The 25131-nt window shown below is 42.8% G+C and overlaps 1 protein-coding gene across 2 annotated transcripts in view; it reads left to right on the top strand.

The window, feature by feature from the left end:
* Positions 1-12661, top strand: part of SETD5 (SET domain containing 5) — a 61203-nt gene extending 48542 nt beyond the window's left edge. For both annotated transcript variants that reach the window (XM_077451807.1, XM_077451805.1), the window contains 5 exons: positions 1558-2040; positions 3509-3804; positions 5359-5492; positions 6877-6956; positions 7306-12661. In XM_077451807.1, the coding sequence (XP_077307933.1) occupies positions 1558-2040; positions 3509-3804; positions 5359-5492; positions 6877-6956; positions 7306-7863 (1551 nt within the window). In that variant the 3' untranslated portion in view covers positions 7864-12661. The remainder of the gene's footprint in view (positions 1-1557; positions 2041-3508; positions 3805-5358; positions 5493-6876; positions 6957-7305) is intronic.
* Positions 12662-25131: the final 12470 nt, after the last annotated feature.

The raw sequence follows: 25131 nt of genomic DNA, 5'->3' as shown, positions 1-25131 counted from the left end.
AGCTGCACCAGATTTTGCGCACTCCCCAATGTTTGAGCTTGTAGGCATTCAGTCATAAATGACTTCTTTTAAGGCATGAGCTCACAAGCTTGTTTAGATCCAGTGGTTGATATTGTTGACTTCAGGTGATTAGTCCATTTCTATTTTTTTTAGTCCACAGTCACCTGATGGTGCTTCTCTAATAGAAAAAGATCAAAAGATATAAAGCACCAACTAAGTTACATTTTTATTTTTTTTTGGTACATTGGCTACCTGCTGCCTAGGATATTTCTTTCAGTCATGTTTAGGTCCCTTTTTTCCATATTTTTGACCAAATTGAGAAATGACTAAGCAACAGTAGGATAGTTCTTTAGCTTCTCACTGCTACTGGGACAACAGGAAGTTTAGAGAACAGCCCATTACCATGTAGCACTTTTTAAGTTTTTCCCGACCTTATTTGAGGAGGACAGAAGATTTGTCCTTGCATAAAGTACTATTGATCATTATGGTGTTTGCATTTTGTCCTTTCCTCAATCACTTGTTTACCAAAAATGTGATAGAAAACAGATGGCTTTGAACTGAATACTGTACTTGAAAATGGACCTGAACTAAAAAAAAAAAATGGTTTGCAAACAAGGGATCATCTGGATATGTTTATTTTGCCTAAGTGGTAGTCTGAAAAATTGACTTTTTGCCATTTTACCTTACTGTGCCTTAGCCTCATAGCTGCGTACCAGCAGTGTGAAATCCCAGGCAATTTCCTCTGAGCGGCTAGAGATTTGGTGATGTCTTTGCTACTGCTTACGGTTCTCCTTGTTGGAGGGAAAGCAGTACCTGAGGACCTGCAGTGCAAGGATTTTCTGCTCCCTCCACTTCTGCAACTTCTTAAATCTTACTCCCACCGGTCATGAGATCTATAGTCATTGAGGCAGCTTTAAGTAAGCAAAACACTGCTGCTCTAAGATGGCCGCCTTCACAAATGCATAGTCCAGAATAAGGCTTCTCAAATCGGGAACAGAGAAATGATCAGCCTACTTCCAATACTGGTGACTTTCCATTGCCCTCTGTTTGCCCCTTTTGGCACAGCTTCCACAGTTCAGTTCCTTTTTTTTAAGCACGTTTTCCAAACCCAGTCCTAGTCCAGAAGTACCACCATCTAGCAAGTTAAGAGCTCAATGCCATTTATTAGCTGCCAATCATGCTAATTCAATGTGATTTCTCTACAGAGTGTGAGCTTAGGAGGACCAGTTTGAGAGACTTTGGGTTACTAAAACTGGAAAGTGCAAAATTGGGTGCAGTTGTGTATGGTAGCTAATCGGCTTCTAAAGTCCGCTTGTTCAATTAAGCGTTGACAAAAAAAAACAAACTGGAAGCTGATTGGTTTCTCTCCAGAGATGCACCACATTGACGGCGCGCCAGCTTTAGTAAATCAACCCCATCTTATTTATAAAAAACTGATTTTTGATTGCTGGTTCAGAGTTAATTTGTGTTGCTTGCTTGAAAAATGTAACTAATTTATTTCATTCTGTCTTTTTTTTTTTTTCTTCACCCCTTCATCGTCTTTGCTCCTCATCTCAGCCTTGTCTTCGGCCTGATGTTGACCTGGTAAAGCCCACTTTCTTGGATGTATCTGTAGAAAATTGCCAAGAGCACCAAACTACTGTCACCACGGGCCTATCCGATCTTGCTGCTCAGTCACCTAGCACGTCTCTGCCGTACGGTGTCTCATCTGAGTCAAATGTTCTTGGAAAATCCGGAGAAGGCTCAATGCTGCTAAGAACTTCGGAACAGACTTTCAGGACTGAGTTCAATTTAATGTATGCTTTCTCCCCATTAAATGCTATGCCCCGGGCAGATGGCTCATTACGGGGCTCACCTCTTGTCGGAGAAAGGAAGCCTTCCCAATCAGATATGTACTGTGGCTCTCCGGTGGAGGCCTTTTATAACAGAGCAGGTCCTGGACTTTTAAAAGAATCTGCACAGGGATCCATGTCTCCTTGCAGCGAAAGAACTTGTGAGGGCATCAGGTCTTCTCCTCAGAACCCACCACAAAGGAAAAAGGTAATGTTCCGTTTATAAAGTGAAACCCAAATCCAGCCCAAACTCATTCGTAACGGATATACATTATAATAGATCTATGATTCTGTTTTGGATATCATTTTTAATCTAGAACTCTGTCAAATTTGTATTGCTTTTAGCGACTCCAGGTAGATTCTTGCATCCTGTCCCTTTGTAAGTCAGAACTTCCTGTTCTGGTTCCTGTCCTGACCTTTTACCATTTTACTGAAATCCGTTTTTGTTTCTTTGCCGTTCAGTGATTTTCTCACACTGTCCAAAACTAAAGAAAAAAATGTTGCCTGCGTTTTTTTTTTTAGGACATTGGTTTACAGTTTAACTACCCCCAGTTCGGGCCAATTCTGACTTTTCTCTCATACATGTAAAAATCTTTTTTTTTTTTTTTTTTTTTGGGTGGCTAGAAGATTACATAGAGCCCATAAACATGTATTTTTAAGCTGAGGTCCTGGAGAATAAAATGGTGGTTGTTGCATGATATGTGCACAGTGGTTTATCAAATGCAAATTTTCAGGAAAAAATAAATTTTTTATGAGTTTTAGTGCATACAAATACAATATCGTATCCAATTTTTGACTAAAATATGAAAAATGTTGCACCGAGTAAATGGATACCCAGAATGTCACGCCCATAAATTAGCTATAAATTACACTTTAAAAACATTTAAAGTGGTAGTAAACCACTAGCTTTATTTTTTAAACCTACAAGGCAAAGTTATAATGTGCTAGTATGCATTGCACAATATGTAAAACTTGCCTTAAAACGAAGCCCTCCAGTGGCAAGCTGCCACCATTTTTCATCCCGGTCTTTCTTCCTGGTCGGTGATGTCACTTCCAGGAACGCGTAGGGGAGCTGCTGTTCACTGTACAGGACTCTGAAGGATAACCCGTACCCTCAGAGTCGATGTGCCCTGTGGCTTTGCATGTAAATTATCTCCTAAAAATCAATCAAGGGAATTTACTCCCACTTTAAAAGCTACCAGTTTAGCGCTCTAAAATTATTGCTCACTCTCGCAGTGATACCTTACATTTGTGGGTACATTCACTGCTCACATATGGATGCAGAACCTATGTGTGCATTCACATTTGCTCATGAGCGTGGGGGGATGGGGGGAGAGAGAAAATGTATTTTCATTTTTTCTTGTACACTGTTTTTTTTTGTTTTTTTTGTTTTTTTTGGTACTTTATTGCTTTAACAAAGGATAAACAACATCTCTTGTTATAGCATTGGGCAATGACAGGTCCTCTTTATGGAAAGATCTGTGGTCTATTAGACCCCAGGTCTCTCCTCTACACTCCAAAGCAGCCGATTAAACCAGCTGCTTTACGAGCCAGTAACCGCTTGTAAACAAACCTGAAATCTGAAGTTTTTGGTTTCTGACATCACAGATGGGGAGGCACAACTATAGTTCTCTTTCTTGGGCATCTGAAGGTTTATGAATTTATTTGTCATGCAGGTATCACTCTTAGAGTATCGGAAGAGGAAGCAGGAAGCCAAGGAGGTGACGTCTTCCCCTGGCGGAGACATAATACGCTGTTGTGCTGGGACTCCAACTCGTCAAAGCAGCAACGGCTCCATTTCTGACACAGACCTGTCTGTTGGGTTGCAGCTCCAGGCACCATCTTCCCCGCATAGTGGCTTCTCTTCTCCATCCCATTCATCTATGCCTCAGATCGAAGAAGTCAGCCCTACCGAAGTGAGGACAGTGAGCTCTGGTCCGAGTAAGACGGTGGAAAACATCAGTAGCCGCTGGTAAGTAAAACATAAATTTGCATTGGAATTTTGAGAATTAGGTACCTAGTCCTAGAAGTTGAACGAAACGTCTGGTCTGAAGTCTTTTAGATATAAATTATGCAGTCAGCCTAAAGGGTATTTAATATTTTAACATTTAATAAAACTTTTAGATGGTCTGGGAAATAAAACCTCTGTCCAGATTTTATTGCTGTCTTTATAGGAGATATTCCCCTCTGTCCTGGTGACCAGGCCAGGAATCCAAAACTACATTTGTCAAGGGAAGAAGAATAGAGGGAATATCTTCCAATGGGGTCATCTTTTTCCGGTGATGAGAATTTAAGAGACTAATTACACTCACTTGAGTTGTGTGTCTGGAAAGGGGTGGGAACATGGAAAAGTAGGGTTCTAATGATTCCAATACTGTATTCATACTGGATCACCAAAGCAGGGGTAAGAAACCAATATCTGTTAGTAAAATCTGCACATAATACACACATTACACATTTAACCCCTTGATCACGGTAAATGTTACTGCCAGTGTCAGTACAATAACAGTATATTTTTTTTAGCACTGATTACTGTATTGGTGCCACTCACTGGTCCCCAAAAAAGTCCACTATAAACCACCATAATCTGTTTGGTGGCACTGCCCTAAAACATCTAAACCTTTAATCTGAATATGCAACCCCATTCACATTCTTCCCTAAAAACCATCACTGGAGATCCTTGTGAGGCTTTACTCAACAAACCTATCCCTGTCCTCATTACTTGTAAAAAATTTCACGCTGTTTATAACTTACTTGCCTGCAGTATAGTAACGGCGTTCTGTCCAATCGTCATTTTATAATAGACGCTTCTGTATTATAAAATGACGATTACACATACACACACGTTTATTCACTCTACGGGGAATTTTTATCATTTTGCGCCTTTTAAAAAGTACAACACTAACATTAGCGGGGGTTTCAATTGATTTTTGTTGTTTTATGTAAGATTTATTTCTGTCAACCTATACATATTTAAAAAAAATTATGAATACGCCTGGTGAATAAATATCCTATTTTTAGTCTGTGTTAATATTGATTGATCCTGTATCATAAAAAATATTATCATTTAAAAATGACTCATTCATAATTGTGCGGGAAATTGTTCTCAAAAGCACAACATCTAGGACCGGAGCAGGGTCCACCTATGCTATGCTCTAATCACAGATCTGCTTTACAATTTAAAATTGGATGGGTTTTATAGCAGAAAGTAAACTTTCTTTTTTTTTTCAACATTTCTGGTCTTTCATCTTTATTGCAAAAAAATAAACCCGGTGGTGATCAAATACCACAGAGAGTTCTGTTTGTGTGAATATATATATATATATATATATATATATATATATATATATATATATATATATATATATATATATATATATATATATATATATATATATATATATATTATATAAAAATAAAATGGGCCGTCATGAAGGGGGGGGGGCTCCTGGAGCTCAAGTGGTTAGTTGTAAGTCTTATTAGCATTTATGTCTGCTGATAATCCATGCATTGTATGTATTGGCAGGATGGTTCCAACATCAGTGGAGCGGCTACGTGAGGGGCAGGGAATCCTGGAGCGCGTCTTGCGAAGTGGGGTGAAAGTGCCACAACGGGGAGAGCGATCACCTTCCAGAGAAAGTAGTCTGGACAGAGAATCTGGTAACTATGAAAACACTTCAGACTGGGCCTTACTTGAGTTAACACATCTGTAAATGTTGTAGTGCAAGAAAGAAAAAAAAAGAAAAATCTGCTCTATGGACATCTTTCCGCAATAGTATCAGTTGTCCCCTAAAGCCGTGCTTTTCCTGTGTCTTATTCTGCCTCCCAAAATTTGTAATAAGGCCTACGTATTGGCGGAGACTGGTGTGTCGACCTGTGAAATCTAGATATTAGGTGGTTTAAGCCTAAACTCTAGGTATATAGAAAAGACAACGTAACATGGCGAAAAAGTGAAAGATACAAGCTTATCACTGCTGCATCTTTCCATTGTCCAGTCATGGGGATGGGGTTCTTATCCAAGATAACCAGGACTCAGGAAGAGGGTTGCTTGAGGCTAGCCATCAGACTGAAGCATTCAGTGGTGGATAGGTACTACAGGAGATGTATCTGGATTGATGAAGCAAAGGCTGGTTTTATTGGTTTCTTATTTTGGGCTATTCATTTTTGTTTTATATTTTACTATATATATATATATATATATTATTAATATGAGCTACGTAAATTGAGGTCACTATAGAATCACCTGTAATAAATATTTTTGCCTGGTATTATGCCTTAAGTCTCCAGGATCTGCCAAAAACATTTAATATACAGGGTTAAGGCAGGTGTTTGTTTTTTTTTTTTTTTTCTTAATGCATTCTGAGCAATAAGATAAAACGTTCAGTGTGCAGCAGCCGCAGCCCCCCCAATACTCTGTGGCATCTTCAGCTTTCATATTTAGGGGGGACAACATAAAATGAGATGTGTATATATATATATATATATATATATATATAGATATAGATTTATTTTTTTTCCCCCAAAAAATTAAGGAATTAAGTTCCAACATTAATTCCTCAGATCTAAGGATGTGACTCCCTCCAAAATTGAAGGACTACAAGTCCCAGCATGAACCCGTGAGATCCTAAGGTTGTAACTAAGATCTCTGATTCATGCTGGGATCTGTAGTCCTTCACTTTGAGGATGGGATGAGTTGCAGTGGTGGGGGTTGATGGGTTCAGTGGCATTGCTTCTTTGGGATCACTAACTCTCATTTGCTGTCAACTGTTGGTCAGTGTCCACTTGGTTCCTCCTGCATGCAAGGAGGGGGCTGAAAGAGGGGGTGGGTGAGAGGGGGATGGGAGAGGCCCCCTTGCCCTACCTGCTGTGCCCCCCCCCCCCCCCTCCCCGGTCCTACTTAGTGATTCTCAGGACAGCCCTCAGTACATGAGTGCATTTAAAGACCGTGCATTTCCCTCCCACCCCACCTTTCATTTTCTTATGCAAGACTTGCAGAAATCATGTAGTGGTTTTCCATCTTAACATGAATTTGTTTTTATCACAGAGGATGGAGACTCGGAGGCGATGAATATGGCCGTTTCTAAAGGACCAGTCGTCTACAGCCCTTCCAGATACAACTATCAGGTAATCATTCACGAAAAAACAACTCCACTTTGTTAATGTTGAACACAGATCCTAATAGGAATTTTGATCACCATTTTAAGCAAGCTGCTAGCAGTCTTCTTCAGTACTTCAAGCTTGCTAGCAGCTTGCTTACAATGGCAATGAATAAAGAGATATGCTTTGTTTATATTTGATGTCTGAGGTTTACAACCACTTTTTAAGTTGGATTTCATTACTTTGATCAGTTGAATACTGCAGGAATGTATAGTGCATATATTAGGATTTATAGTTCTTGGATACTTATTAGCAGTTTAGATTTTTTTTTTGTACAAGCTGTGCACAATTCTCACCTGTTCTATTATGTTTCTAGTTCCTGCAGTGTGATAGTCCTCAACAAGAGACGATCAACCTCCTCTCTCAATGCTCGTCACCTTTCCGCGGCCCAGCTGCTCAGCCCAGTGGTTACAACTACAGGACACTGCAGAGGACGGGGCACAGCCACAGCGAGTCGTCTGTCATTTCCACTTCTTATTCAAGTCCTTCCCATGTTGCTTCCACAGACTCGCCCAGTACCCAGAGTTCAGGGAGCTCTGGGTATTACAACAGCCAGCAGCTTTATGGGAGCAATGCTGGCACGTGCCAGCCAAGGAAAAGCTTCCACCATCGAGGTCCCAGTCGTGAGGCAAGTCCAGCCCAATTGCTCAGGACAGACTCTCTACCCTCAGACTCACAAGCCAGCACTGGGGCTTCTGGCAACTCCACCCCTCAGGGGTCCAGATCAGACTCTCGAACTATAAACATGTCAGGCTCCAGGATTTCTGCTGTGTCTAGCCCGCAGCATTATCCACAGCGCACCTCTAGTGTTCACCAGTACCGACTGCAGCAGATGCAAGGCTCAGGAGTTAAAACGCAGACTGGCCTTTCCTAGGACTGCTTAAGAGGGGAGAACAGCATAGCACTATCCTGTCAGCCATTCCTAACATCTGCCCCAAAAGTGGGGGATGGATCAAAAGGGTGGTACAGACCTGCTCCAGAGGAGCCTGGTTTGGGTGGGTTTTGGACTGAGTAAAAGGTGGAGGCTAAAGCTTGCTGGTAGTTTCTGCTCCCACTCTCTACACTTTACACATTGCAAGAAAAGTGAACACCTCGAGAATCAAATTAAGTTGTGTAGACCTTCAAAATCATGCAGTTGCTCGGTTTTTCTCTCCATCACCAGAAACCTCCTGTAGTCACTTGTGCAGTAAAAACAACTTTTATAAGAATTAAATGGTTAATAGAAAAGATGAATTTAAAAGGGCAAGGAGAAAGGGGGTTTAAAGAAGCACCTATATTTTGTAGCATCGGGATATAACCAGTTATTTTTTTTTGTTCTGTGAGGTGGGGGGGGTGTCGAGGCGATCTGGGGTAGGGGCCAGAATTATACAGTTTGGCCAATCATTCCTGAAACGCGCAGATCTGTCCTCCATTCCTCCATATCTGGCACCGCCACTTCCATTTGCAAGGCGACATTGGTTAACGGTAAAGGGGTTCTTGACAGCAAGACTGTGGAATTATTTTTTTTAAATTCGTTTCACGTTTTTATTTCTTGTTATCGGAAGTGTTAAAAAGCTTAGACTGGTAGGAAAGTTGTCAACCTTGCTTAAAATACAGGTGTGTGTTTTTTTTTTTTTTTTTTTAGTTTTTTTTTTTGTTTTTGGGGGCTTGAATTACAACACAACACAATACTGTACACGTAGCGAGATGTCATTTGCTCTGTCATAAGTCTTGATTTACATGTTAAAAGTAGCCGTTCCCATACGAGCCTTAGCTAATGACTGTCATTTAAGTTTGCAGCAGCTAGTCTGTAACATTTTGTGGTTTGAATAGCGCAGTGATGTGCCTGTAACCCTCAGCAGCCAGAGTTCGGTCAGTCTGATGTATGATTGACTGCTTTAGATTACAGCAGACCATTACGTTTTTCTTCAGATATTCTCCAGGAAAGAATTCAACTTTTCAGTCATGGTTGGGGCTGCTCTGTAATTTATAACATTTGCCTGCATGAGCTATCTTCACCACAGGTTTTTTTTTTTTTTGCCCGATGACCTTGGCACAGTATAGTCTGTAAAGGTTCTCCTTTTTATCCAGGTCATGGAATAGCTAGTAGTAGCTACACTAACTCTACTAGCTATAGCTCCGCACAGGTGACTTCAAATGGCATCCATAGTCTTCTGCAGCTGTTAATAATCTGAGGATTATAAATCACTGACCAGCACCCCCATGATGAGCAAGTGGAAGTGTTTCTTGGGGAATAACTTTGGGACCCGTGTTGAGGGGCTTTGGGCTTTTGCTTATAGGCTCAGTCACTCTCTTTTTGGTGCATTCTGCTTAATTTAAGATCAAGGATGGGGGGTGCAGATGACCTGTGTTGTCCAATCTGCTTTTGCATATTCCCATTAAGTTGTATAGGGAAAGAAGCCATGCTTTTTCCAAAAGCCCCTCCATATGGGCCCTTAAAACTAATTGGTCATCAGTGCAGATTTGCTAAAATAGAGGAAAAATACAGCCATGTGTGCTGCAATGTCATCTTCCCAGATTTTCTTTTGCACAGTTCCATCTTATAACGCTACAAAGTAGGTTTGTGTCCTTTTTTTTTTTTTTATGAAATGCCATAATCATGTGTGAACTCCCCCCTGATCTCATCTGAAACTAGATTATGCAAGATAACCGGGGATGACAGAGCACAATCGGAGGCGGTGGGGATGTGACCTGGGCCTCTAACATGGCTGAAGGATGGTGAAGCCCAACAAAGACCTTGGGATCATTCCTATTCATGCAATCAGCCTTTTTATTGCTGAAACTGAAAAAGATACCTGCACTGAAGTCTAGTTCGAATTTCAAATACCAAAACCATTTTGCTACTTAGTTGGGTTTAGATAAATATTCTTGTCCCCCCCCCCCCCAAGCCCAATAACCTCATGTAAACGCATGGCAGATCTGCGACAACTGACAATGTAAAGAGCAGAATCGGTTCCTATGTTTTTTTGAATAAGAACGTTAGCTGGCTGTATATAGGCTTTGGTTCTTTGTAACAACTGTACATACTCTAAAGCAGGTTCATGTTCCAGGTAACTGCTGCATTGTACTATGCTGTATAGTAACGGGCATCCTAATGATAACCTATATTTTTGTATGGAAAAAAAGAAAATGTCCTTCTTTTTTATTTTATTTTTTTTTATTTAAAGTTTTGTGCTTAAAGTTCTGTTCTTCACATGTATTGGGCGGGGCTCCCAAAAAAATTATGAAACCTATGTGCTTTATGTTGGCCATTTAATAGAGGCATTGTGTTTGCACCGGAATTTGAGACCGATTGAATGTTGTCTATAGCAATTGCTGGTAATTGGGATTACAGCTGTTTTGTCACCAAATACTGCAGTGTACCTTTTGATAAGAGTTAAGGGGTTGTCCACGTTTTATGTATATGGGAAAACTCTGGGCATTGTGAACAGATACTGATCATTTAGGGACCCCCTACCAATCCGCTGTTTTCGGTGTGTGAAATAAGCTTCTTGCATTTTTATTTTTATTTTTTAAATGTACCATTTTGCTGAAGCTTGAGCTGCTTAACGAGAATGAGAAATGAGCAAGTTGATTGTAGGGCCTCAGAACTGCTTTATGAACACCCAGTAAGCCAATAACTGGCCCCCACCTGGATTACTCAGAAGTGGCGTTGGTTTCCAAACTATAGCTGTAAGTGGGCAAAGTCCCTTTTAAATTGCTTGGGGACATAAGTGGGACATGGCGTTCAGGAATCCTGGTTATGAAGTATATGCAGAATCTGCAGCCGTACTTTTTATCAGAGGTCAACCTAATAAGACAACACCTGGTGGGGGAGGGGATATAGTGATGGGTCCAAGACTTCTCAGGGGTCTAAGGCCTCATTCTCATGAGTGGATTCTTGCTGGCATAGGAACAGCTGTGGCACAAATGAATGGCCAGATAAGCAGTTGCATTAGAATAAAGCCTATGACCACCCCTGGATAACAGCTTGTGTCCAGGGATGTCATTACTTGTCACACACAAACTGGCTGCAGCTAATCAGCCTCTTTGTATGCGGCCTTAGCATAGAGTGCTGCTGCATTCAGAAGTGTCGTTTAGCTGCCTCCGAGCGCACAGCCTTGGTTGCTTGTCATAGTGAGGCCTGTAGTTTGCAGTCATATATACATGGTACCGTCACCCCCCCCAAACCACAGTAAGCCAGGCCTGATAGATTTTCCCTTTTTAAACGGACAGCACTGACACCCTTTTGACTTAACAGCAATTTGTCATAATTTGCCAAGTCCAGATAAGTTTACTTCTGTACCAGCTAGACGTAAAATACTGGTTTGCATTAAAATCCTTGCAGCCGTTTTGCTACCAAGTCAGAAAATGGGCATCTGGCAGCGCAGTTTTTCCAAAAATACTAGTTTGATTCGCAAGTTTACAGATAGTAAAATTGAATGAAAAGTAGTCCCCATGGTTCATCAAGAACTATGGGCTGCATTAAACCCGAACTCCAATTATGAGCCCCCAGCCCTCATCTGAGATCGGCCATCCCTGAAACAGGTGCTTGATGCATCTGGCAGCTCCTCCTATATCCACCAATGCTTCTTTCAGAAAAGGGCAAAGACCTCACACAGCCCTCAGCTGTCTTATAATGTGTCAAGAGCTTAAAATCACTGAGCAAGCCCGTGCATGAGCTGGTGAAAACCGTTCAATATCCTCCTGGCTAAAATTAAAATGAGAATTTACCAGCCACTTCAGCTAAAACCCCAAGACACCGTATACAGTGGAGCTGATTAATGTGTAGTTTTGCTGCTTATACCTGATATATTATTGTCAGACCTTTCAGCATAAGCTTATGTGTTTTTTTTTTTTTGTTTGTTTTTTGTTTTTTTGTGTTTTATTTTCCTTTTTGTAACTATGACGGGAGGCAAACCTTTTAAAACAAAAATGCATATGAACAGGTTTGGAGCTATTATTCCTCTCCCTCAGTTTACTGTAGTAACTGGCAGATATTTATCTAATTTTATATTCAAATTGAAGCATTGTAGGCTAGCTAACAATACGGGCGTTATAATCCACGGTGCTACATGAAATTTTTCATTCCCCCTCCCACAAGACAATGCTGTGATTCTTTACGAACCCCCCTTCTCTCGCTCACTTTCTCTCTATCCAGATCTCCTAAATAGCATTTTTTTTTTCTTTTTTGTTTTATTTTAATTAGGTTTTAATCTCATTCGGTGACTGTTACAGAGCATTGTCCCCTGGAATAAAGATTGAGTCCCTTTTAAAAGCAGGAAGAGATTTTAAACTAAAAAATATATATTTTTTTCTGCTTCCTTCAAATTTTATTTTAATTCCTTTTAACTGCCTGTTTTTTTTTGTATTTTTTTTTTTTTGTTGTTTTCTTTTTTTTTTTTGTTTTCTTCTTTTCTCCCCCAGACTTTTACAACTGTGAGACTGGTTAGGGATGGAAATCACGTCACCCTTGTTTTGGGTCTTGTATACTGTATATTATGTGTGTGTATAAACATCACAGGGTCTGTATCGCAAGCCTCCACTTTCTGTTCGGCCTCGTGACATGGAATGCGAGGCTGCAGGAAGGAGCCGACCGCTATCATCACTCACGTGGAGTTTTTACACAATGATGTAACATTTGATCTTTCAGAAGAGATGTAATAATTTTGATAATAAAATACTTACCATGATGTTGGCGTGTCTTGTCTTTATTCAAATTGATTTAGTCTGGTCTGCTATAAACTCGGAGGAACTAGAAATGCAGGGGACAGTACACAGAGGCAAATATCACAGAACCCCGCGGGATGTTTATTTAGGGAACTGTGATATATAGGAGGAGTGCAGCAAGTGGTGGGGCTACAAGTAGTAGAAATGTAGGGAGGCATACAGCGAGATCACTGTGTAGTGGTATAACCCAGCCGTAGACAAGTCAAGCAATAACAATGCCACAGGGCAACGATATAGCACATCGAGGAGAAAGTCTATAGGGTGGCAATATGGCACATTAAGCAAAAACACAAGGGCTCAGGGATTCAACGTTGCACATATCTGACTGTCCCGGGTAGCTGGTGAGGTGGTCTTGGTGGAGGGAGGTCTGGACAGTATGATCTACAGAGGACAGTCTTGGGCAGGAGAATGCTTGGTTCAGGAGGAGGGGGACTTCTGGGTGCCCTTGCTACGAATTCAGATCTGCCAGGCAACACACTGGAGCATCGGTGATCAAAGGGTGCAAGGAGGATGCTAGTCAGAGATGAGGGGTGGCTTCTGGTGGTTTGGCTGTAGTTTTGGGTCCTCACAAGCAAAGGGAACACCAAAGACAGACGGCACACTTTACTTGTCCCGTCTTAGGTAAATACTCACCTGCCACTTTTAGGTACACCTTACTAGTACGGGGTTGGACCCCCTTTAGCCTTTTAGAACTGCCTTAATTCTTGGTGGCATAGATTTAACAAGTTGTTGGAAACATTCCCCAGATTTTGGTCCATAGTGACATGATGGCCATACTCAGTTGCTGCAGATTTGTCGGCTGCATGATGTGAATCTCCTGTTTCACCACATCGCAAAGGTGCTCTATTGGATGAGATGTGGTGAGTGTGGAGCCATTGGAGTACAGTTACCTCATTGTCCAGTGGTGAGGTGATTGGAGCTTTGTGACATGGTGCGTTATCCTGCTGGAAGGAGCCATCAGAAGATGGGGACACTGTAGTCACAGAGGGATGGACACGGTCAGCAACAATACTCGGGTAGGCCGTGGCATTTAACCTATACTCAATTGGTACTAAGTTGCCCAAAGTGTACCAAGAAAATATCCCCCCCCCCACCATTAAACCACCACCAGCCTGAACCGTTGATACAAGGCAGGATGGATCCAGGCTTTCATGTTTAGGCCAAATTCTGACCCTACTATCTGAATGTTGCCGCTGAAAGCGAGATTCGTCAGACCAGACAAAGTTGTTTTCCAATCTTCTTTTGTCCAATTTTGGTGATCCTGTGCAAATTGTAGCCTTAATTTCCTGTTAGCTGACAGGAGTGGCACCCGGTGTGGTATTCTGCAGCTGTAGCCCATCTTCTCCAAGGTTCAAAGAGTTGTGCGTTCAGAGATGGTATTCTGCATACCTTAGTTGTAACAAGTGGTTATTTGAGTTACTGGAGGAGCTGGGTGCTGTGGACAACTTCAATCAAATATTTCATTGAACAAGAAGCAAGGGTGCAAGCCTTGTGCATTAAAAAAATTATATAGGTATCTTGGTGTACATAAAAAAAGTGGGGGACGTGCAAGACGGAAGCATTTGCCAACAGTAGAGACCCCCCTCAAAAAAAAAAGTCAACATACTCTGTTGCTTAGCTGGCATCAGGGAAGGGAAAGCATTTCTTTGCTAAGCATTGCTATGACATGTTTCCAGGCCCAACCCCTTTCTCAGGCCTAAAATATTTAATCAACTAGTTTTAAAGCAAACTTGTCAGCATGAGCTTCATGTGCTGCAATGCTTTGTCCACTTTGGATATAGGGTATCATTTTTGCCACAGTCGTGCCATGTACAAACCCTTCTTGGCTGCGGTTGATGCTTAAGGATTAAGGTTACTGCCATCTGCGTATGGGCCCTTAGGTCTAGTTTATATTTGTGGTAAAATGGGAAGCTCTGGTTTGATGTGCGCCCTCTTAAGCTGCAAAGGCAGCCAAACAGGGTTATACACATGTTGCCGGCGCTGCAAAGATTATACCCAGTGGTGTTTGGCAGTAGTGCCCGCCCAACGTGAAGGGAGTATAAGTAAATAGGGCTGCCGTTGTGGTGCAGGCTTACAGGATTAAAACAGGTAGTGAGGAGGTGACCTCGCCTGTCAAACGCTCTCTGAAAAGTGATCTATTGCTAATTGGTTTTCAGATGGGTGGCAAGGGCTGCTGCAAGTGCGAACATGCATGCATGCTATGTATTCTGTGTTCAACCCTGATGCATGGAGCTCTGACGTTTAGGTGCAGGTGGAAGGCACAGTTGTCCCATCCTGCCCTGCTGCTGGCAGGCTTTCCAACCTCCTGCAACTTTTTTTTTTTTTTTTTTTTGACGAAACATGGAAAACTTAGAGCACATTTTTTTGCTGACATTCTGAAATATAACAAACTCCTATTATGAACCAAGACAATATTTAAAGTGGTTCTAAAGGCAGACTTTAAATTTTTTTTTTTACCTAAGACCCCTTTCACATTGGAGGCGTTTTTCAGGCACTATAGCGCCTAAAAAAAAGCCTCAGCTGCAAACCCAGTGGGAAAGCCCGAGTGCTTTCACACTGGGGCGCTGCGCTGGCAGGGCATCACAAAAAGTCCTGCCAGCAGCTTCTTTGCATTGGTGGAGCCGATGCAAAAAAAACAATGGGGCAGTGCCGCTGCTGCAGCGTTTTGCAGGCGGATTTAACCCCTTTTCGGCTGCTAGCGGGGGTTAAAACCACCCCGTTAGCAGCCGAATATCGCCGGTGAAGCGGCGCTAAAAATGGCTTTACTGCTGACGCCCGGGGCGGCTCAGTGTGAAAGGGGTCTTAATGCATTCTAAAAAAAAAAAAAACACCTGGGTGCATCAGTCACCCCCTTACACTTGCCTGAGCCCCATCTCAATCCAGTGATGTGCATGAGAGCAGCGGCTCTCCTGGATTTCTCTCACCTCATTGGCTCCTGCTGCTGTCAACCGCAGCCAGTGAGCCAATAAGATTAGGATGTCAGAGATGAACTGCATTCTCATTGAATGGACAGTGTCCATTTATAGGAGCATGCCCCCATAGCTAGCGGGATGCTATGGGGGAGGGGGGGGGGGCGCCAGAACAAATTTTTAATTTCCATTGACTTCTATGGGAAAACAGGCTTTGATATTCAAGTGCTTTGGATTACAAGCATTCTTCTGGAACGGATTATGCTCTTAATCCAAGGTTCCACTGTACACTAATTTAAGGGGGAATTATACTAATATAAGGGGAAACCTTTAAATCGGTGTATCCCCCCCCCTCTTCAGTGACACCCCCCCCCCCATGACTGTATGGCAGTGAGATGATCCTCCTGCTTTGATTATGTTCTTCTCCTGTCACAGCACTCCCACTCCACCTTATCTTAAAATTTGGAAAAGGCACCAAGAGGTGCAATGACGTCATCATGCATCCAGCTTTGGAACTGTGCATGTATAGTACTACTCAAGCTGTCTTGTGGCCATCTTTTTTTTTTTATGGGTTGCTGTTCCTGGGTGTTTATGGACAGGTGAAAATTTGGTACTATTTTTACAAACGCCCTTAATTGACGTGGTAACCCTAGCTACCATCAGCCTGTCAAACGCTACGAAAGACCAAGGGCCGAACATGGTACCTAGATTGTTTAGGTCGCTGACAGTACACCTGTGCTCTCCAACTGCAGCTAAGAGCCCTTTCACACTGGGGCGCTTTTCATTCGCTACAGCACTAAAAATAGTGCCTGCAAAGCGCCCTGAAAGAGCCGCTGCTGTGTCTCAAATGTGAAAGCCCCGAGGGCTTTCACACTGGAGCGGTGCGCTGGCTGGATGGTAAATAAAGTTCTGCTAGCAGCATCTTTGGAGCGGTGTATACACCACTCCTTCAGATCTCCTGCCCTTTGAAATATATGGCATACGGCATATTGATTTGCGGTGGTTTTAACCTTTTCTCGGCTGCTAGCAGGGGGGTAAAACCGCCCCACTAGCAGCCGAATACCGCCGCTAAAACTAAGTTAAAGTGGCACTAAAAATAGCACCGTTTTACCGCCCGCGCCCACACCGCCCCAGTGTGAAAGGGGCCTAAGTGCCAGAGCCCCTTGCATTATGCCCCATGCTAAATGCCCAGTGTGTATGAGGCCTTCATGTGCCTTTATTCTCAGAATGATCTCCCTCTAAAAATGATTTACCCTCTGAATCCTAAGCTTGCAACACTGCGTTCTGACACCGATGCATTGTTTTCTTTTCACTTCGCTTTCGTTCACACCTTAGAGCTGTTACCGGGTGCGTTGTGTGTAGAGCAGCCCATTCATTTCAATGGGCTACCCTATGCATGAGAAAAGCAAAATAGACCCTGACCCTTTTCCAAAAATGTGCAGCACCAAACTGCATGGCTCTGTGGCCCCAAAGCGGTTTGGAGCACACGTTTGCAGATGCATGGGGGGGGGTGCCATTAACAATGACTGCTGTGCATCTGCTAAATTTTGCTTGTTCCAGACATGCATAGATGTGAACCTGGCCTTACTGGCCAGTGCTGATTATTTTTCATTAGAGTACCTGAACCATGAGATTCGTCTATAGTGAATTGACTTTAATAAAGCTTTGTCAATATTCTGTTTACCGATGAACTGCATGATGAATGTTGAATTAAAAAAAAAAAAAATCTTAAATTATCGCATGTGACAATTTATTCTAATTGGTCTTGACACTAATATCGTATGCAACAAATGTTAGTGAATTGACCCCCCAAGTTCTACTCGGCTGCATACTCAGACATAGGTGTGCTAATCCTATTATTTTATTTAAATTGTTCCACATCCACTGACTTAAAGCAGTCAGGATCTCAGATGGTGTTCCCTTTCCCTGAAAAGTTTGTGCCCCTAAAACTGTGGCTACATAGAACGTAGTGATGTTTTCTTTAGAAATTTAGCAATGCCTAGTCCTTTGTGCTCACCCATCTTCCTGAAGACCCCCTTGTGTCCCTCATCAGCATTCAGCGTGATTAACTCTCTGCTGCCGCTTGCCCTCCGGTTCACCCACCTCCATGCCATGTGCTGACGGAGCACCTCTAGTGCCAGCATCAACATCCCCATGGCAACCCCTGCAAGGTTTCCCTGGCAACAGAAGTGCGCCTGTAGCACCTTCTCCCTAGCTGATCCTGCCTCCCTTGTTTAATCTCTACCTTCGCCCCCTCAGATGTGAAGCCCTGCTTGCCCACTTGTATTAAATCTGCAGGCAATCTTTTATTAAAGGATGTCCCTAGCCACCAATCAGAATGCAACCCTCTGCTCCTAAATTTCAGGGGCCTGTATATCTAGGTCTAATTCCCTGCATCTGTCTATGAAAGAAAAATGTAAGTTTAAACCGCACCAACAATTTAAATATTGAACATTCGCATTAGTCCCTGCACCCAGAGAGCTTACAATCGAAGGTCCCGATCTGACATGCATGCACATACTAAGGCCAATTTACCTACCAGCATGTCTTTGGAATGTGAGATGGAAACCCGATCAAGTGCAAAGAGAACTGCAAACTTCATGCAGTTACTGTCCTGGTTGGTATTCAAACCATGACCCACCACCCCTAGTACTACAAAGCAGGAATGCTAACCCCCCCTTAACCACTGATAAAATATTAGATAAATACAGTGGTGTGAAAAAGTGTTTGCCCCCTTCCTCATTTCCTGTTCCTTTGCATGTTTGTCACACTTAAGTGTTTCGGAACATCAAACCAATTTAAACAATAGTCAAGGACAACACAAGTAAACACAAAATGCAATTTGTAAATGAAGGTGTTTATTATTAAAGGTGAAAAAAAATCCAAACCATCATGGCCCTGTGTGAAAAAGTGATTGCCCCCCTTGTTAAAACATACTATAACTGTGGTTGTCCACACCTGAGTTCAGTTTCTCTAGCCACACCCAGGCCTGATTATTGCCACACCTGTTCACAATCAAGGCATCACTTAAATAGGAGCTGCTTGACACAGTAAGGTCCACCAGAAGATCCTTAAAAGCTACACATCATGCCGAGACCCAAAGAAATTCAGGAACAATTGAGAAAGAAAGTAATTGAGATCTATCAGTCTGGAAAGGGTTATAAAGCCATTTCCAAAGCTTTGGGAATCCAGCGAACCACAGTGAGAGCCATTATCCACAAATGGCGAAGACATGGAACAGTGGTGAACCTTCCCAGGAGTGGCCGGCCGCCCAAAATTACCCCAAGAGCGCAGCGACGACTCATCCAAGAGGTCACAAAAGACCCCACAACAACGTCCAAGGAACTGCAGGCCTCACTTGCCTCAGTTAAGGTCAGCGTTCATGCCTCCACCATCAGGAAAAGACTGGGCAAAAATGGCCTGCATGGCAGAGTTCCAAGGAGAAAAGCACTGCTGAGCAAAAAGAACATCAAAGCTCGTCTCAATTTCTCCACAACACATCTTGATGATCCCCAAGACTTTTGGGACAACATTCTGTGGACCGATGAGACAAAAGTGGAACTCTTTGGAAGGTGTGTGTCCAAGTATATCTGGCGTAGAAGGAACACTGCATTTCATAAAAAGAACATTATACCAACAGTAAAATATGGTGGTGGTAGTGTGATGGTCTGGGGCTGTTTTGCTGCTTCAGGACCTGGAAGACTTGCCGTGATAAAAGGAACTATGAATTCTGCTGTCTACCAAGAGATCCTGAAGGAGAATGTCCGACCATCTGTTCGTGTGCTCAAGCTGAAACGAACTTGGGGTCTGCAGCAGGACAATGATCCTAAACACACCAGCAAGTCCACCACCGAATGGCTGAAGAAAAACAAAATGAAGACTTTGGAGTGGCCTAGCCAAAGTCCTGACCTGAATCCTATTGAGATGTTGTGGTATGACCTTAAAAAGGCCGTTCATGCTCGAAAACCCTCTAATGTAACTGAATTAGGACAATTCTGCAAAGATGAGTGGGCCAAAATTCCTCCAGGACGCTGTAAAAGCCTCTTTGCACGTTATCGCAAACGCTTGGTTGCAGTTGTTGCTGCTAAGGGTGGCCCAACCAGTTATTAGGTTTAGGGGGCAATCACTTTTTCACACAGGGCCATGATGGTTTGGATTTTTTTTCACCTTTAATAATAAACACCTTCATTTACAAATTGCATTTTGTGTTGTCCTTGACTATTGTTTAAATTGGTTTGATGTTCCGAAACACTTAAGTGTGACAAACTTGCAAAGGAACAGGAAACGAGGAAGGGGCAAACACTTTTTCACACCACTGTATCTCTAATATTTGACTATCAGTAGTCAATAAACCACTTGGCTTAACTGCTTGGCAGATATCAGGGTAACAACCAGGCAGTTGGGGGTTTCAGAAATAGAGGCCAGCAGTGGTAGATTGCATATTCCTCAGGCTTCCGTTCATTAACCACTTGCTTACTGGGCACTTAAACCCCCCTCCTGCCCAGACCAATTTTCAGCTTTCAGCGCTGATGCACTTTGAATGACAATTGCGCGGTCATACAACACCGTACCCAAATGAAATTTTTATCATTTTTTTCCCACAAATAGAGCTTTCTTTTGGTGGGATTTAATTACAGCTGGGAGTTTTATTTTTTTCTAAACAAACAAAAAAAGATGCAAAATAATAAAAAAAAAAAAAAATATCATGTTTAATAGTTATAAAATTTTGCAAACAGGTCATTTTTCTCCTTCATTGACGTGCACTGATGAGGCGGCACTGGTGGGCACTGATAGGCACAGTTAAGGCGGCACCGATAGGCACAGATAAGGCGGCACAGATGGGTGGCACGGATGGGTGGCACTAATAGGTACCACTGATTGATGGGCACTGATAGGTGGCTCTGATGGGTAGCACTGATGGGCACTGGTAGATGACACTGATGGGCACGGTTATGTGGCACTGGGGTGCAGCACCGTTGAGGCAGATTCTGGGCACTGATGGGTGGCACTATGGGAACTGCTGGGTGGCACTATGGGCACTGATGGGGGGCACTTTTTATTACAGAGGTGGCACTGGCAGGGGGCAGGTGGGCACTGGTAAGCTGGCCGTGATTGGCTCCTTTTTTTTTTCTCCTCGTGCTGTCAGCGTAAGGAGGAAAAATAGCCGATTACCGGCTCCATTGTATCACATGATCAGCTGTCATTGGCTGACAGCTGATCATGTGGTAAGGGGTCGGGATCGACCCCTTGCTTGGATCCGTGATCAGGCGAGTCTCGTAGACTCGCCGATCACAGAGGCCGCTCGTGCACGGGACGACGTCAATAGACGTGTCCCGGCAAAGGAGGTCCGCGCTGTAGCCGTCATTTGGCTATAGCGCAGGTCTCTACTGGTTAAAGGAACCCCCCCCCAAAAAAACAAAAAAAAAAAAACTAACAGACCTATAGGACATGACACTCGGAAAGGAGGTGCTGTTGTGTAGTCCTATATATTCAATTACCATGCTCTGCTGAATACCAGTCTCTCTCTCTCTCTCTCTCTCTCTCTCTCTCTCTCTCTCTCTCTCTCTCTCTCTCTCTCTCTCTCTCTCTCTCTCTCTCTCTCTCTCTCTCTCTCTCTCTCTCTCTCTCTCTCTCTCTCTCTTCTCTCTCTTCTCTCTCTTCTCTCTCTCTCTCTTCTCTCTCTCTTCTCTCTCTCTTCTCTCTCTTCTCTCTCTTCTCTCTCTCTCTCTTCTCTCTCTTCTCTCTCTTCTCTCTCTCTCTCTCTCTCTCTCTATCTATCTATCTATCTATCTATCTATCTATCTATCTATCTATCCCAGTCAAAGACCCCATACACACTTTACAACTTTTGTTGCCTGATTTACTTTAGATTTACCAAAACCATGTAGTGCAAGGGCCTGCCTTATTGCATACAAATTGAAATTCTTAAGGTTTGACCTCATATGGTTGTGGTAAATCTGAAGGAAAAAAAATCTACAGGTAATCGTATAGTGTGTATCCAGCTTTAGTCCGTAGGGTTCAATATTGGGTTGGCCTACCCTTTGCAGCTTCAACTCTTCTGGGAAGGCTGTCCACAAGGTTTAGGAGTGTGTCTATGGGAAGGATTGACCACTCTTCCAGAAATGCATTTTTTGGATGTTGGACAAGAAGGCTTGGCTCGCAGTTTCCACTCAAATTCATCCTAATGGTGTTGAGGTCAGGTGTGCAGGCCAGTCAAGTTCCTCCACCCCAAACTCGCTCATCCCTGTCTTTAGGGACCTTGCTTTGTGCACTCGTGAGCAGTCATGTTGTAACAGGAAGGAGCCATCTCCAAATAGTTCCCACAAAGTTGGGAGCATGAAATTGTCCAATGTTGATGCCTCCTACATATCAAGACATTTTGGACAATTTCATTCTCCCAACTTTGTTGGAACAGTTTGAGGATGGCCCCTTCCTGTTCCACCATGACTCCCATCACAGGATGATTCCTAACTCAAACGCCACAATCCTTTCAGCTTCATTACAACTGCCTCTTGTGGTTCTTCAACAGATTCACGGACTCTAAATCCCTTGAGCTCCTCCAAGGTTTGCGGTGGTATCCCCTCAAGCATCACCCATGCTTCCCTGCTGGATCCCTAGCTTGGAACTCCAGATACTTCTCAAGCTTCACCCCTTCTAACCGATGATGTCCCTGGCTTGACCCACAAGGCTGCTCTGCAAGCGTCTTCCCGATTCTCCACCGTGCCCATTCGGTGAGAATATGGTACTTGCTTCAGTTACTCACTGTGGTCCCTGGTAAAGGTGGTTGGTCCCTTTGTGGCGACAGCTTCCCTTCTACCGCCGACCACTGACAGGTTCTCCAGCTGGCAGAACCATCACTTCTGGTTGGACTGCAATCCCAACCCTGCACTGTTCTCTTTACTTCTGGACAGGCCCTCACATAGCCTTGCAACCAGATGCCCTCAGGATAGGCCCAATCTTCGGCCAAGCAGACAGGGCATATGACACATATCCACCCAGACAGCCATCCAGTTGGCACAGAACCCCAATCACCTGACCTCACCCAAATATATAGGTTCTGCCAGCAGGCCAAGGGATTAAAGGAAAACCCCTGCCCATTGGCTGAGATACCGCATATGCTCATAACCTGACCTTGGGTTGCCCTTCTCATATCTAGTGCCACCAAGTTCCTCGCCACTTAGTGGTAGAAGGGAAAAGTGCAACAAGGCCAAACTTAGGGAGGAATTAATATATCTCTATCAATCAACCAGGATAACTACTCCTGGCAAGTAAATTTGTGAGGAGCTCCCTGCCTAAGCTACAGGGTGCTACACTTAAATTTGTGTGCGCCCATGAAATGACGACAAACTTCAACACCCTATATTTTCTGGTGTGGCGATTTGTAACGTGTATCGTATCACAATCAACAATTTCACGTGTAGGCGCCCCCGACTCATGTGTTTACGTTAACACGTGTGTATATCTGGGGGTGTCTGGCATTTTTTGGGGGGAGGGGAGGGGAGGAATGTTATGTGCTTAGGTATAACTGCACTTTTTTTTTTTTTTTTTTTTTTTTTTTTTAAGAGGACAGGGTCGAAAAGGTGGCGGGGGGGCGATATCGGGGGTATGTGGAAGCAATTGGGCAGCAGCACAGTTGCTCGAATGCTTTCACCAGTTTTACACACAATCCCGGTGGCTGCAGTCACCAGCATGTGTAAAACCCCTGCTGTCAGGTCCGTATGATGTATAGACCTGGCAGCAAAAAGGTTAAAAAAAAAAAAAACACCTCGTACATGAAGGGCACCTGTAGGCACAGGCCTACAGTGCCTATTGGGAAATCCGGCCATGAATGTGAATGGGCCCTAAATGAGGTCGGGGGTTGCATTAGGTCAAAGTATGAATTTAGGGTAAAGGTCTGCTACAAGTGTATGTTTCACCATAGATTTTGCAGGCATGGTCTAATGGTGCCATCCTGACAAATGCAGTGCAGCCACCAATAAGGTGCATATAGTCCAGAAGTGGCTGCAAGAGATTGACACTGAGATGCAACAAAGGAGGAAAAACAAAATAGCTATTTCAAACAAGGTTTTTTTTAGGTAAACCAAACCTAAGAAATGGGACATTAACGGTGCAAAAAATCTAAATTATAATCATAATAAAAGGTTTTTCCATACAAAATTTATTTATACAAAATTCATAAAAACAGAGCAGTAATCTGTATAATCATACTGAGGTTATATACAGCTTTGTGGTCCAATAAAAGGTAAAGTTGAGGTAGTTGCGATTGATTTATCCCGACATGTTTCGCTTAATGCTTCATCAGAGGATAAGCCAACTACCAACATAACAAATTCAAAAAGAAAAAACATAAATTTAATTTTTTTTTTCTTTTTGAATTTGTTATGTTGGTAGTTGGCTTATCCTCTGATGAAGCATTAAGCGAAACATGTCGGGATAAATCAATCGCAACTACCTCAACTTTACCTTTTATTGGACCACAAAGCTGTATATAACCTCAGTATGATTATACAGATTACTGCTCTGTTTTTATGAATTTTGTATAAATAAATTTTGTATGGAAAAACCTTTTATTATGATTATAATTTAGATTTTTTGCACCGTTAATGTCCCATTTCTTAGGTTTGGTTTACCTAAAAAAAACCTTGTTTGATATTTCTAAAAGGGATGAGGTGCCAATTAATGGGGTGCTGATGGAGGTTTGAATCATTTCCTTTTCTGACAAAATAGCTATTTATTAAGACTCAGTACTTTAGGAAGCTACATGTCATTGTACATATGTGTACATGCATGTACATACATTTCAGGTTGAGTATATATGTAATGACAGAGCCTGCTGGAACTTGTTGTTCCACAATACAGAAAGCCCTCCTTTGTGGTCTGCTCTCCTTTATTCACGTCTTATTTGTCCTTCACGGATTATTGCTGGGCTGGTGACGTGAGCGGCAAAGTCCGGAATTTTTCCACTTCATTTGTGTCACCTTATACGTCGTCCCATTGAAGGGTAGATCTGATGCCACTTAACTCCAATGGGCACTTCATAAATCAATGCCAACATCCTGATGTGCGGCTTTATAGCTCTGAGCTGGCAGATGTGGCAGACTAGGTGACACAGTCCTTCCTGGCTGATGTAAAACGCCAAATCCCTGGAAGGTTACTGAGAATTCTAATAGTACAGTTATGTGGATGGACCCAAAAATCTAGTGACATTTTCCATATATTTATATGAATTTGAAGGTCAACGCCACCTAAAACAGAATTTGCGTTTTAGTTACCTTACAACTAGAAATGGTAGGTGGACGTTTGTCACATCCTCCTTGTTTCCCTCCTCATTGGGCATCAAGAAAGGTCACATGAGAGGTCCTACCCTGGGGTGGGTTCTTCTGGGCTATGTTAGGTGTTGGTTACAGGGTCACTTTACACACGCTCATGGGGTACCTCTGTTTTCTGTCCTCTTCAGCAATGCCCTAAAACAAGGCCAAGGTTGCAGTGGGGAAATACTCAACCTTAAAGTGGGTGTAAACCCT

The sequence above is a fragment of the Lithobates pipiens genome, unplaced genomic scaffold (genome assembly GCF_037356315.1).
Source record: "Lithobates pipiens isolate NorthernLeopardFrog02 unplaced genomic scaffold, aLitPip1_a1.2 Scaffold_23, whole genome shotgun sequence".
NCBI classification, from domain to species: domain Eukaryota; kingdom Metazoa; phylum Chordata; class Amphibia; order Anura; family Ranidae; genus Lithobates; species Lithobates pipiens.
This window is presented reverse-complemented; position numbering and strand designations above follow the sequence as displayed.